The sequence below is a fragment of the Aptenodytes forsteri genome, unplaced genomic scaffold (genome assembly GCF_000699145.1).
Source record: "Aptenodytes forsteri isolate BGI_AS27 unplaced genomic scaffold, ASM69914v1 Scaffold14, whole genome shotgun sequence".
In the NCBI taxonomy this organism is placed as follows: Eukaryota; Metazoa; Chordata; class Aves; order Sphenisciformes; family Spheniscidae; genus Aptenodytes; species Aptenodytes forsteri.
In genome coordinates, this window is record NW_008794457.1 from 499968 (window position 1) to 512157 (window position 12190).

General features: G+C 46.7%; 1 protein-coding gene across 1 annotated transcript in view; it reads left to right on the plus strand.

Moving 5' to 3' along the window:
• Positions 1-6723, plus strand: part of HERPUD1 (homocysteine inducible ER protein with ubiquitin like domain 1) — a 10917-nt gene extending 4194 nt beyond the window's left edge. The window contains exons 3-10 of the mRNA XM_009290815.1: positions 244-301; positions 715-792; positions 875-949; positions 2055-2176; positions 2538-2660; positions 3309-3656; positions 4956-5061; positions 5703-6723. Of these exons, the coding sequence (XP_009289090.1) occupies positions 244-301; positions 715-792; positions 875-949; positions 2055-2176; positions 2538-2660; positions 3309-3656; positions 4956-5061; positions 5703-5870 (1078 nt within the window). The 3' untranslated portion in view covers positions 5871-6723. The remainder of the gene's footprint in view (positions 1-243; positions 302-714; positions 793-874; positions 950-2054; positions 2177-2537; positions 2661-3308; positions 3657-4955; positions 5062-5702) is intronic.
• Positions 6724-12190: the final 5467 nt, after the last annotated feature.

The following is a 12190-nucleotide window of genomic DNA, read 5'->3' on the forward strand; positions in this document are numbered from 1 at the left end:
CGCTTTTTTTGGGGAGCTCTTTCCCCCTTGAAGGCGAAGCAGCCCGCCCCGCGCGTGGCGAGGCGCCTGGGTTTGTGGAGACGTTTGGCGGTGAAAATGCAGGAGTTTTGACTTGCTTTCAAGCCCCGGGTCTTGTGAGCCGGCGCCAGGAAAGCTCCGTGAGCGTTGCGCTGCTGTGCTCCGCTGCACCCGGGGGACGGTGTTTCGGCAGGAGGATGTGCTTTTTTGCCTCGCCTTCCCTAGGAGCGAGGCGATTGCCCAGAAACGGGATCAGTGTGCTTTCGCTGCCTGCTGCGCTGCAGTAGGAAGGCTCTAGGTGAACAGCTGCTGGGTTCATCCGATGGGGTGTAACAGATCTGTTTGACACCACCTCCAGCGCTGATCAGATTAGATGGTACTCCAAACCTCTGTTTCTAAGAAACACGAACATTTTTGTCCAGACTGTAGAAGAGACAGCATGTAACAAAGTTCTTTGCCAAAGGGGTGTTTCATATCCTCCTGCTGATTTAGACCTCAGTGTTGGTAATCTTGCACTTCGGTATTCAGTTGTTCTCATCTCATGAGCTGAATTTAGATGTGCACAATTCCCTGTGCACCTTAATGTGTGGGGTGCTTCCAGCTGCATGCCTCTGTCCATCTGGCTGCAAGTTGTGTCAGTTAATGCTTTCATGTGCTTGGCAGAGTAAGTCATCCTATTCTTTGTTTTCTTCAAAGCCTGAAGAGGACCAAAAGCTGATTTATTCTGGGAAGCTGATGCTTGATCATCATTATCTGAGAGAGTTGCTGCCAAAGGTATAAAAAAAATCTTTTATGCCATGCTGAAGTATATCAAGGAAAGTGATTTTTTTTTAACATGTCTTCCCTTACATTTTAGCAGGGGGAGTTGCATGCTCTTCATTTGGTATACAACTTCAAGACTCCTGCAAATGCGCAAGAAGCCAATGCAGAGGTACTCATGCTAAGTTAATACACTACTCTGAATCTTAGGGTTGTGACTAAAAAAGGGAAGTACTGAATAGCTATTTTAAAGTTCGCTGATACTGCAGCTTTTTCCTGCTAGTGCAGTGGCAGCATTACTTTGTGATAATTTGTTTAGGAATGTGAGAATGTATTGGATTAAGCTGAGTAAAAAAATTGACTCTACAGTTCATCAGTAAAGATTCTCATGGCATCTGTTGAGAAATATCAAAACTATAATCGCTGCTCAGGAGAAATGCTTTCTGGTAAATTCAGTTCTGTTAAATAGAACATGAGCTGTCATCTCCCAGGCTCTTTTGGCCAGAGGTGGTGCTTGTGGGCAGAAGACATAGTAGCTACAGAGTGGAAGCGGTTCTGATCTGTAATCGGGGTGTGGGGAAGGAAGAAGGCGGTTAGCTGAAGGCACTCTTAACTGCTCTCATTAATGACTTGGCCTGTAGAGAAGAAGCCAAAGATGAGCCTTAGCGCTTGAACTGAGTACTTACTGGTCTTAAGTGCAAATGGCCAAAACCAATTTTTACTTTCAAGTGGACGTGCTAATGTGTCTAGAGGTGTGTTTATATTGGCTGCTATAGGCAATTTGAGCTTATCCTGCCCATGTCTGGTGTTTGCTAGATGTGAGCCGGCTTTGGTCTGGATGTTATACAGATGTATCGCTGCAAAACTGCTCTTGAATTCTGTGTACAGCAGTTTGTGTATACCAGTACAAACTTGTCATAGCTAAAAAGTCAAATTGTCTTTGAGCACAGTTCCCTCTGTTTGTTCCAATTACACTTTTATAACCAGATGGGACCTGTCTGCATGTGTAAATTAATAAATACAGGTGTAGATCTGGTGAAAGTGAAGAGTAACATCGAGTCAGTTTTACATGCCAGTCATTTTTAAAGGAGCTTTAAAATACGGATGGAGGTGCTTGTGGCATGGTGCCCAAGAGCAGTGTCGGTACTGTGCAGGACAAAGTGCCTGAACGGTGTAGCAGTTATAAAATAAGAGCATGTTCTGTATGGTGTAACCTTTTTGCATAAGGCTTGCGTAGTGTCCTGAATAAACCTCGCTAACTGCCTTGCTGTCCCTAGGTTAAAGCCGATCAGCCAAAGCTATCGTCAGAAGCTAGTCAAGAACCATCTGTATCTTCCTCAAATGGTGAAAGACTGAGATGCTCTTCTGGTGGCCAGTCTCCGGCAGAAGCCAGTAACAGGTAAATACAATTTTTTACGTATATCACTTAGATTTTTAAAATGTTGGCTTTGTGTTGGATGCCAGCTGCTTCTGCCATGCATACTATCTTAAGTCCATAGAAGATGGGCCAAAGGTGATGAGGTTATATATAAAAGCTTTAGTGGACATGGAAGAAGCTAAAGGAAAATGCACTGCTCTGTTAGTTGAAAATCTTCCCTTTATTCATGTGGGTGAAGAGATGTCTTTAATACTCTAGAAGGAAGAATTAATTTTGCATTTGGATGCACAATATGGCAGAAGCTATTTACATTGTCCTGTAATAAATGATTCTTGCCGTTTGTCCAGTATTTGCTAATAAATGTGTTCAAATTTTGACCAAGGCTTGAAACGACTCGGCATCCCTTCCAGAGTGTGGCTCCTGGCTTCTCTGCTTATACAACCTACAGCATGCTTCAGATGTCCTGGTTTCAGCAGATTTATGCAAGACAATATTACATGCAATAGTAAGTTTTCTGTCCAAAGCTACCAGTAGAAAGTAGGAAATGTAATACAAGGAAGTAGAAAGCTTCTGGCAGTTCTTCCTCTTTTGATGGTGGTTGGAAGGCTTTTTCGTTGTAACTTACACTGAGTGGTGTGGGAATGTACCTCTAACTGTCGTGTGGTGCCTGGCTTACTGTTTAGGCCAGTGCTTTTGAATCTTGCAAATTGCAGAGCTCTGACTCTTGACTGGGAGGGCAGGTGTCTGTAGAGTTAAATGTAGTCCTGCTGGTGGGTCTGAGCTCTCCACCATTTTTTTGACTGCTTAAAGTAGCAGACAGAGCGCTGACTGGAAATCAGTGACAAAGGTAAAGCTGAGACTTGCAGCAGCCTTCTAGACTACCTTTAGATTGCTCTAAGGAATTTTTTTGCAGAGTATTGAAATTACTGTTCATAAAGTGGAAGGTGCCTGGTTTGATTATGTAACTATGCAACTGTTGTCATGGGTAGGACTAAAACTTGTTTTTAACCCTTCTCTAGCCTCTAAACTTGATGCTTTCTACTTGCATGTGATCTGACTCTATACTTAAAGATGGACGAATTTTCAGTGCCTGTGTTAAGTGTGGAAGGATTTGACTAAGCCTTATTCTGTACTCTGTGTTCTCTGGTTTTAGCTTGGCTTCTACTGCTGCATCTGCTGACCCATCCCATACACGACGTTCTCAGGAGATACCGGTGGCGCCGGTGACACCCCCGGCTCCTCTCCCAGACCCGTTTCCTGCACAAAATCAGCCTGGAAACCAGAACGCTGCTGCCCAGGTTAACGCAGCGGCCAACCAGAACTTGCGGATGAATGCCCAAGGGGGTCCCCTCATGGAGGAAGAGGAGGAGGGTGGCAATCGAGATTGGTTGGACTGGCTCTACTCAGCAACACTGTTCTATGTTTTTGTCAACATTATCTATTTCTACTCCAGTGTCAGCAGATTCCTCCTGGTTATGGGTGGCACTGTTCTGATGTATCTGTAAGTGTATGGTATTAACGTTTACTCCTGTTTTCAGAAATGTGTCACTGAAGTGCTGAGCTCTGTGCTGCGGTCAGCTTTTTCTGGCAGTTGAGCTTCATGTGGCTCTTGTACCTGGAAAGGGCGAACCACTTCTCTATCCTGCTATAACTGGATTTAGCAAAAATATAACTATAGCCCATGCCTGGATTAAATGAAGAGTGGGTGATAGTGGGTGATCTTATCTGGTTTTTGTACTAACGCTTCTGGTGTGGCTGGCTTTCTTCTTGGAAAACTGCTTGAAAGCTAAGTAGCTCTCAGTGTGAAGCCCCAGCAGCTCAGCAGTATAGAGCAGACATGTAGGTTTGACGTAGTAAATGACAGTTGCTTGTTAGGGGGAAACAAGTGTTTGAAGCTTGTTGGGAAGAGGGTCTCACACTCGCTACCTAAGTCATGTACCTGTGTGGGAAGTTCTGCTGTGTGTTGCCTCTCTGGGGAGCAGACCAAGCTAAACTGAATGCAGTGTCCTGAATTGCCTTTGAGCCTCTCTTGTGGGGAAAACTTAGGATAAATCTTAAAAGCACAATAAAGATAATGGGCCTTCAGTTGATGTGCTCAGGATGTCTTGTCTGAGAGATAATCTGTCCCCTCAAATTCTTTGATCACCAGTGAAACAAGCGATGTAGGCCTCAGTTCCTGTTGGTGGGTCTAGGAGTTGAAACTGGAGCAGCTCAAATGATGAGCTCTTCCAACCTCTATGCAGACTTGGAGAGTGAAGGTTAATGGCTTCATTAAAAGTCCTTAAATTTTACTATTGATAATTCTACAGTGTAACTTTGAACAGCTTACATTGTGGGTTATGAGGTGCAGGTGCTGTGTAGAGATACAGACCTTCTAAGAAGGTCTATATGGCCTGCTATGTTTTGGTAAGATAGTGCTGTTTTGCATGTTCTTTGTGCCCCTTTTTAGGGTGAGTACAGAGAAGTTACCCTGGGTTGTATGTAACATGGTAAACAGGCAGGTTTCAACTCTCTTGATACCTGTAGCAGTGTGTTTGAGCAGGCTGAGCCCTGATTAAGTAGATACAAACCTGGCTGTAGTGCTGCTTACTTTTTTTGAGTGCGAGCAGATGCTCCTACCTCATGGTTTGCTGCTAACAGGAGGCTTTGAAAGTACTTACTGGGTCAGGGCAGAAAGAGACCTTCATGTGCTGAACTTGCTGTCTGCAGCTCTGAGCAGTCAGATGCTACTTGAACTGTGTTGGTGTGACATGGAGGTTTTTTAACCAATACTAATAAAAAAATCTATTGGCTTCCCCAGGCACCATGTTGGATGGCTTCCATTTAGACAAAGACAAGTTCAGCCCCTCCCAGGCAATGTTCCTCCTCAAGCTGCTGTAAACCAGGACCAGAACAATAACTTACAGGTACTGTCTTGGTATTTTTTTAAACCAAGAGCATGAAACCCTGTGAAGTTTTGCTTTTAGTTTACTAATTAAATGTAGCAGCAAAAACTTTATTCTATAAACTTTCATCAGAAACTGTCTTCCATGGAGGAATAATTGCCAGCCTGCTTCCTCCTTTGCAGTTAACTCTTCTGTTCTACAAATTATCTCGGGCTGAATGTTATTTCTAGTTGTTTCTGGCCTTTAGGATGTTGTAATGGAGAGAGTGGTCTGTCACAGGCTGAACAGGCTCTGTATCTGAGGACAGCGTTTAGACTGCTCAGTGATAGGATTTGAGTATATAAGCAATCTGAGTCTCGCACTTCAAGCTGATGCTTCTGGCTGATGTCAGTGGAAGTCACTTAATTGTAAATGCATACATAGTTTACCTGATCAGGTGCTTCATGTCTGTCCTAAGCAGTGTTCTTGGGGACACAGCACGAGTTAACCAACAATGCTAGAGTGCAGCTTGTTTTTTCAACTTTGTGGTTGTCTGGGGATACTTGAATGCTTTTTATATTCTGACAGTGAAATTTGGGTAACAAAATATGTGGTTTGACACCTGATACTTCTAACTCATTTGTGCAATGATCTCGCTTACCAAATACCCTTTATTTTGGCAGGGGGGAAATGCAGGCAGAGCAGATGAATCTGAGGCGTCTCCTGATGAGGGACAAGTTTTACAAGAACTGCAGCAGGCCAACCCTTCATTTATGAGCACAGCATGGGTTTTTTTCAAGACTTTCTTTGCATCTCTCCTTCCAGAAGGGCCTGGAGTGACCCGCAACTGACTTGTCACCAGTCTACTCGTCTGAAACTGCAATGGGCTTTAGTCTACCTGAGTGAATCGGATACCAACTCCAAACCAGGAGTGAAAGTGGATGACTGACTGAGTGATTCACTGACTGAGCAAACAAAGCTGCAAGAAGCCTTAAGTCATTACAGCCTAGAGACAAAGATGCTTGCCCTCATTCCGAAGAACTTTGTTCTGTAGCACTTATTAGGTACCTATGTAGTGGCTTGGCATTGCAAACTTGTGCACTAAATGCACAGGCTCTAAGCAGGTGTGCAAAAATGTTACGGAAGCAAATTGCTTCTTCTGTGTGATGTGATTCCTGTTGGAATGTTTCAAATGCTATTTAAATTACACTGAGTGTAGGATCTCAAAAAAATTTGCTAGATATGCATTAGCAGATTTTTAGGAAAGATCTATTGTTAAATTGCTTCAACAATAGTTTAAATTTTCTGTGTAAATATTTTCCTATGAAAGATGTATGGTGCAATTTCCTTGTTGGACAAAGTGGAGGACTGTAAGACAGTGACCTCTTGATAAGCAATTACCTCAGCGGAGTTGCAGGTTAAATTTCATGTTGCCAAATTCAGATACTTTAAACTCAAGGATTAATTTCCACCTTGCCAAATCATGGGAGAAGAGTAAGTGTGATCAGCTTTATCTAGCAAGAATTTATGCAAGATGTAAACTTCTTCACTGCTTTTGGATGCAAAGTTAAAGCACTCTAATGCTTGTATTCAACTTTGATGCATTCTCACTCCAGAGCAACTCTCTTGTATTACTTCATCATGTTCCCTTTAATTTCTGATATGGTTAAGGGCTTTGATTGCAATAAAATTTGCAGGTGTTTATATCCATACTTGTATACACTGTACAGCAATTGAAGACTACACATCCAGTGCTTTGCACATGCTCTCAACTTGTTTTTATTGAAAAATCATAATAAATGAGTTGGGGATATGAGGGGAAAAGATGCTCGCAGAGCCTTAAACTCTGCTCCTTTGCCTAACTGTATTCAGCAACCTTTAGCATTTGAAGTGCCTTGGAGAGCTTGCTGCTTGTGTTTGCTCACTGAAAGCTGCTGGCACAAGTGCTGCGGACATCTTGAAGCAGGTAATTCTGCAGGTATTTGGAAAGTTCAGAGTTTGACCCCTTGAGCCCAGTGTGTGACTCCCGGTGGCTTTGCAATGCATTATCTGGGCTCAGGGATTTAACTTGGCTTGAAATGTGCTGTGTCTACGGAGAACAACCACTTGTGGAACTTGTAATGCTTTTCCTCAGTGCTACCTGCGGTTGGCAAAACTGTTCAGGAGCATCTTGTCAGGGCTAACATGCATGAGTAATGCTTGCCACTTCAGATCAGACTGATGTTAGAGGGTACAAGCAGCTGTAATGGCCTAACTGGTAATGCTTGCTCTTGCCACTTCAGATCAGACTGATGTTAGACATGGTTTGCTGGTGTTACCTGCAGTAGGGAGTTTAATCTTGGTGACGTGTGGTTTTTTGGCTTTGAACAACTATTTCCTTTCCAAGCCTCTTACAAGTAGTTTTTCTGCCACATCTTTTATTTGCTGGAGACTTGGGGAGGATGGGTGGGACAAAGTGGTAAAACTTAGCAATAAAGTCTTTAAATACTTTGAAGTAATGAAATAATTTTGAGAGGAGGTGAGTTTTGTTACTTTGGGTATACTCTGCACACGCCTTTGAGGATGTTCTCAGAGGTAGTGTCCCCTCTTTCTTGTCCCACTAGTGGCAAGTCTACCTGTGCTCAGCACTGCATTTTGTGGATGATGGGTTTTTTCTTCAGGGTGTATCTAATCATCACTTGGGTGTCTCAGCAGTGTGCCTAAAGCAACTGAGATGTGCCTGGGCCCAGTCTCGGGAGGAGAGGGTATTTTTTGGCAGCCAGAAATAAACTGGTTTGGTACTTGTTTAGGCAACAAGCACCGAGTGCTGGATTACTTGCAAAGCATCTAATCTGAGAAGTTACCAGAGACAGCAAAACATCTGTTGTCTTGAGGTTTTTGCTACTCCCACAAGGAGGCAGATCGGTTTAAAATTAGCTGGAAAACTAATGAAGTGTAGCTAATGTCACTGGAGGAATGTGGTGAGGCTCCTGGGCCTTGGAGAATGTTTCCTTAATGGCTTAGTGAAATGCATACCTCTCTCCACCGTTGGGGTGGAGGGAAACTGTGACTACAGCAGAGGCCCCTGGGCAAATAATATGAAAGTAAATGCCGTGTAATTCTGCAGAGACAGGTGTCAGCGCTGCACCCGGGCAGGAGCACCGGGAAGTGAGAAAGCAGTGCTTGGCTGAGGGCTCTGAGCCCCAGTGGCTCTCGCTGAGCCAGCCTGGTGTTATGTGGAGTTGGGAGTGTGGTGTGGCCTCAACTCCTGTTCCTAATCCCTAACCAGTGAAGGCCTTAGCTCCTGTGGTAGCACCAGTACTGCTCTGGGTGTGATGGCCAGGTGAGGCAGTCTGGGAGGGAGCAGGGATGATTGAGGTGTGGGAGCAGCGGAAGGAACTGAGGCAGCTTAGCCTGGAGGAAGGGCAACGTAAACAGTGAGATATGTAAATAGCAATGGCAAGGAAGGGGATATAGCCTGTGTGCCAGCTGTGGGTGAGACAGCACGGGCCTTAAAATAGTTGAGGGAATTCAGGTTAGACATTAGGAAAAAAATGAGCCTTGAAACTTCCAGGGCAAGGCTGCTGAAAGAGCATAGGAATCCCAGAGTTTTTCTGGAAATAACGTGACCCTGTGCTGTGACTGGAGTGCTGAAGCTGCAGAGAACAGAAAGGGCCTTGAGGCTATGGGTTTGGGAAGCTGGGTTTGTCTTGCCTCGCACTTCAAGCTGTGTGATTCTGCTGCTAGTTTAAATCCTCCTCATGCTTGTGAGCACAGCTGCATGCAAATGTACTAGTGCAGCACAGCTGCAGCTAACATACCTGTTCAGCCATGGGTGTGCTGTGCAGGGCTTCCCTGAAAGCAGGTGGGTTGTGGGGGTGGTGATGGTCCACAGGGTGGCAAAGTTGTCTTGCCTCGCACTTCAAGCTGTGTGATTCTGCTGCTAGTTTAAATCCTCCTCATGCTTGTGAGCACAGCTGCATGCAAATGTACTAGTGCAGCACAGCTGCAGCTAACATACCTGTTCAGCCATGGGTGTGCTGTGCAGGGCTTCCCTGAAAGCAGGTGGGTTGTGGGGGTGGTGATGGTCCACAGGGTGGCAAAGTGCAGAGTAACGGGTGGGTTGTGGCGGTGGTGATGGTCCACAGGGTGGCAAAGTGAGCAGCAGAGTAAAACCAGCTTCTCTGCTGCTTTGTCTCCTGATATCCTCTGGCAGCTTCGCCCGGTTGAGAGTGGGTCTCTGTCCTTGCTGGAAAACAAATTGAGGGAGAAATGTACCAGCTGTCTTATCTCAGGCATTTCTCTTCTTGCTGCAGAAACTTCTAACAGGCTGCTTATTTGAGGAGTCATTGGAGTCCTTGCTTGTCACCAATGGTATGCTGCTGTCCTCAACTCATGGAACATAAATCTCATGAGAATGACGTTGCTGCTGAGCAGATAAGCTGGGGGTGTGTGCGGGGCGCTGACTTCCTCTTTTCTCCAAAGAGCTGTTTCACTTGTGCCCATACTTGTCCCTGTTCTCAGCAGCCAGGGACATCCCCGGTGGCTGTGCACTTGCCCAGCAAAGTGTTACAATGTCCCTCTGGTCTCTGCTCTGTGATCCATTTCTAGCTGAGGCTGGTGGGATTTGCAGAGCTGAGCATCCAAAGGGTCTCTCCTCAGAGACATGTCAGGCCAGCCCAGGGCTATTCCCCCATCGCGTTACCAAACATGCCAACTGCACCTTCATCACCTCATCCCAGCCCCTCTGCTTCACAAGAACAGCTCTTGAAATGTCTGCTAGTATTTAATGATGTTGGAATATCAAATGGAATGATGTCATGGAGGTAAAACCAGGCCTGGTGTACAGCCAGGGTCACAAACCTGTGGTGAGGGGCTTGAGGCTCAGCTGCCTGCCAAGGACGGCTGGGCAAATGCTGCTTCTAGGCTCATTGGCCTGTGCTGCAGAGGAACCACCCAGGATTTCTTATATTAGCACTGAAAGTTGTATTTGCTGCTTTTTCAGTCTGGATTTGGCAGTGCAGAGTCAGTGCTGCAGAAACACAGCTGGTTGCTCTTCCAGCTGTGAAAAGCCTGGGCTGACCTAGGGCCACCTGTGCGTGCCAGCTTATTTTTTGGTTTTTGGAGGTTGTTATGGGTGATACTGGTAGGGAAGAGAAGAAATCAGCTTGGTTCCAGGAGAATTTCATGGAAAGCCATGTGAAACTTCATTGTTCAAAAAAACCCTCATGGGTGGTTTACCCTCCCAAGTGACAGTCTGTTAAAATATCACAACTCACAAACTGGAGTTTGTGAATTTATTCGCTGCCTAACCTCCAAGCCTGTCACGGTCACAATTTTTAACTGTAAGAAATAACCTCTCTTCAAAGCTGAGTCTCTTTTCAACCCAAGATTCCTGCTGCTGGGGCTTGACAGCACAACCCCGGGCAACACAAGGCATATGGCTGCAGTCTCCAAGGGCTGGTGCTGGATGTGTGGGATTGACCAGGGCCTTGTGCTGCTGAGCGCTGGATCTGTGTGAGACGGGAGCAGCCGGGTTTAGGCTTGCCCTCCTGCCATCCCAGGGCTGACCTGCTATATGAGTCCTGGAGGTGGTGCTGGAGCCCGTCCTGCTGACGGAGCAGAGTGTGGCCGGGCTACCTGGAAGGCTATCTCAGGAAGCAGCTGCAGGGTAACACTGAACATTTGGGTCAGTGCAGCACAAAGATTAATGGCACTGTGACATACCTCTGCTCTGGATAGTGTGGGGAAAAACAACCCCGGTTATAGGACAATCCCCAGCAAGGTGGTGAGCACACGTGCATGGCCTTCAGATAAAGCCTTACACAGCAAATATTTATCAAAACATCTTCCAGCATCCCCTTTGCGAGCACTACGCAGCAGCTTGGGCATTTAACATTTCTTTGTGTTTTAAAGCCTGCCCTGCCTCCTGCTAGCCGAATTTAACCTTTCTTTGGGTTTTTAAATCTGACCTGCCTCCTGCTAGCCTGACCTTGCGCTGGGAGGAGAGTGGGCTGCTGTGTCTCTGCTGCCCTGGCCTCTGCCTGGTTACTCCAGGGCAGGGGTGCTCCCAGCACCTCCATGTTCTACACACTTTTGCTATTGTAGGCGGAAAGTCTCCAGCCTTCCTGTTCTCGCTGGAGGTCAATGCACGGCAGTCCCCTGTCCTCTCTTGCTCTCAGCTCACGTCATCTGCCAGCAGCAGCCTCTGAAGCGGTGATGGGGCAGGGGAGCTGGCCCGTAAGGGGGCTGTAAATGCACTAGATCTGCCATGACCAGCACATCGGCTCTGGGTTCTTGGTCTTTCTGTCCTTATCTACTCTGGGACACCAGTGACAAATACCCCTGTATCAAAATGCCCTGGCTTTTCCCTTTCCTTCATGCTGGTATGAATTGCTGCCCTGGCCAGAGGGGTGGCTGTGGCCTCCTGGGTCCTGCTCTGCTTTCATTTACAGTGACCGACACCAGCCTCGGCAGGGCTGCTTCCCTGCTGCAGTGTCTCCTCCGGATCTGTTCCAGTAAAACTTCAACTGCACGCAGCACTCCTGAGTTTGTGTCCTGCAATAAATGATAGTGTGTCCTTCCTCTGCCGAAAGCTGTGCTGAGGACGCAGGCAGATGTGCTCTCATGACACCCAGCAGCACCGTGTCTCCGACTGCCGATTTAAGTGCCTCGCTGCCTCTGATGTGTTTGCGCTGCAGTGCCTGGGGGTGCCCCCTCCTGCTGTGGCTGCAGAACTCCCTCACCCCAGGCCTTGGCCACTGCGCCAACATCCCTTGAACTGCAAGCTGCTGGGGAGGGCTGGGCATGTGAGAGCCATGAGCTGAAGGACAGAAACCAGAGCTGTTACAAGGTTAAAGCCTCTTGAATTTAAATCCTCTTGTAACACAACTGTGCCCTTTGCAGCTTCCCTGTAAAGATGCCTCCTAGCCAGGGCAGCGAGGATGCCATGGTGGCTGAGACGATGGTGCTGGGCTGCCATGTGGGAGCTATGCTAGTCAGACACCTGCTATCTTTATACGTGCTTCCAACATCTAATTGTTCATTTATAATGTAGTATCAGCTCACAGCAGGCAGCCTGTCCTGGGCCACCATACCGCTCGCCTGGAGAACTCTGGAGGAAGCCTGCAGATGCTTGGTTTCCCTCGTCGGGTCAGCGACCGCGAGTGCCTCCCGTGGGGTACCCGAGGCC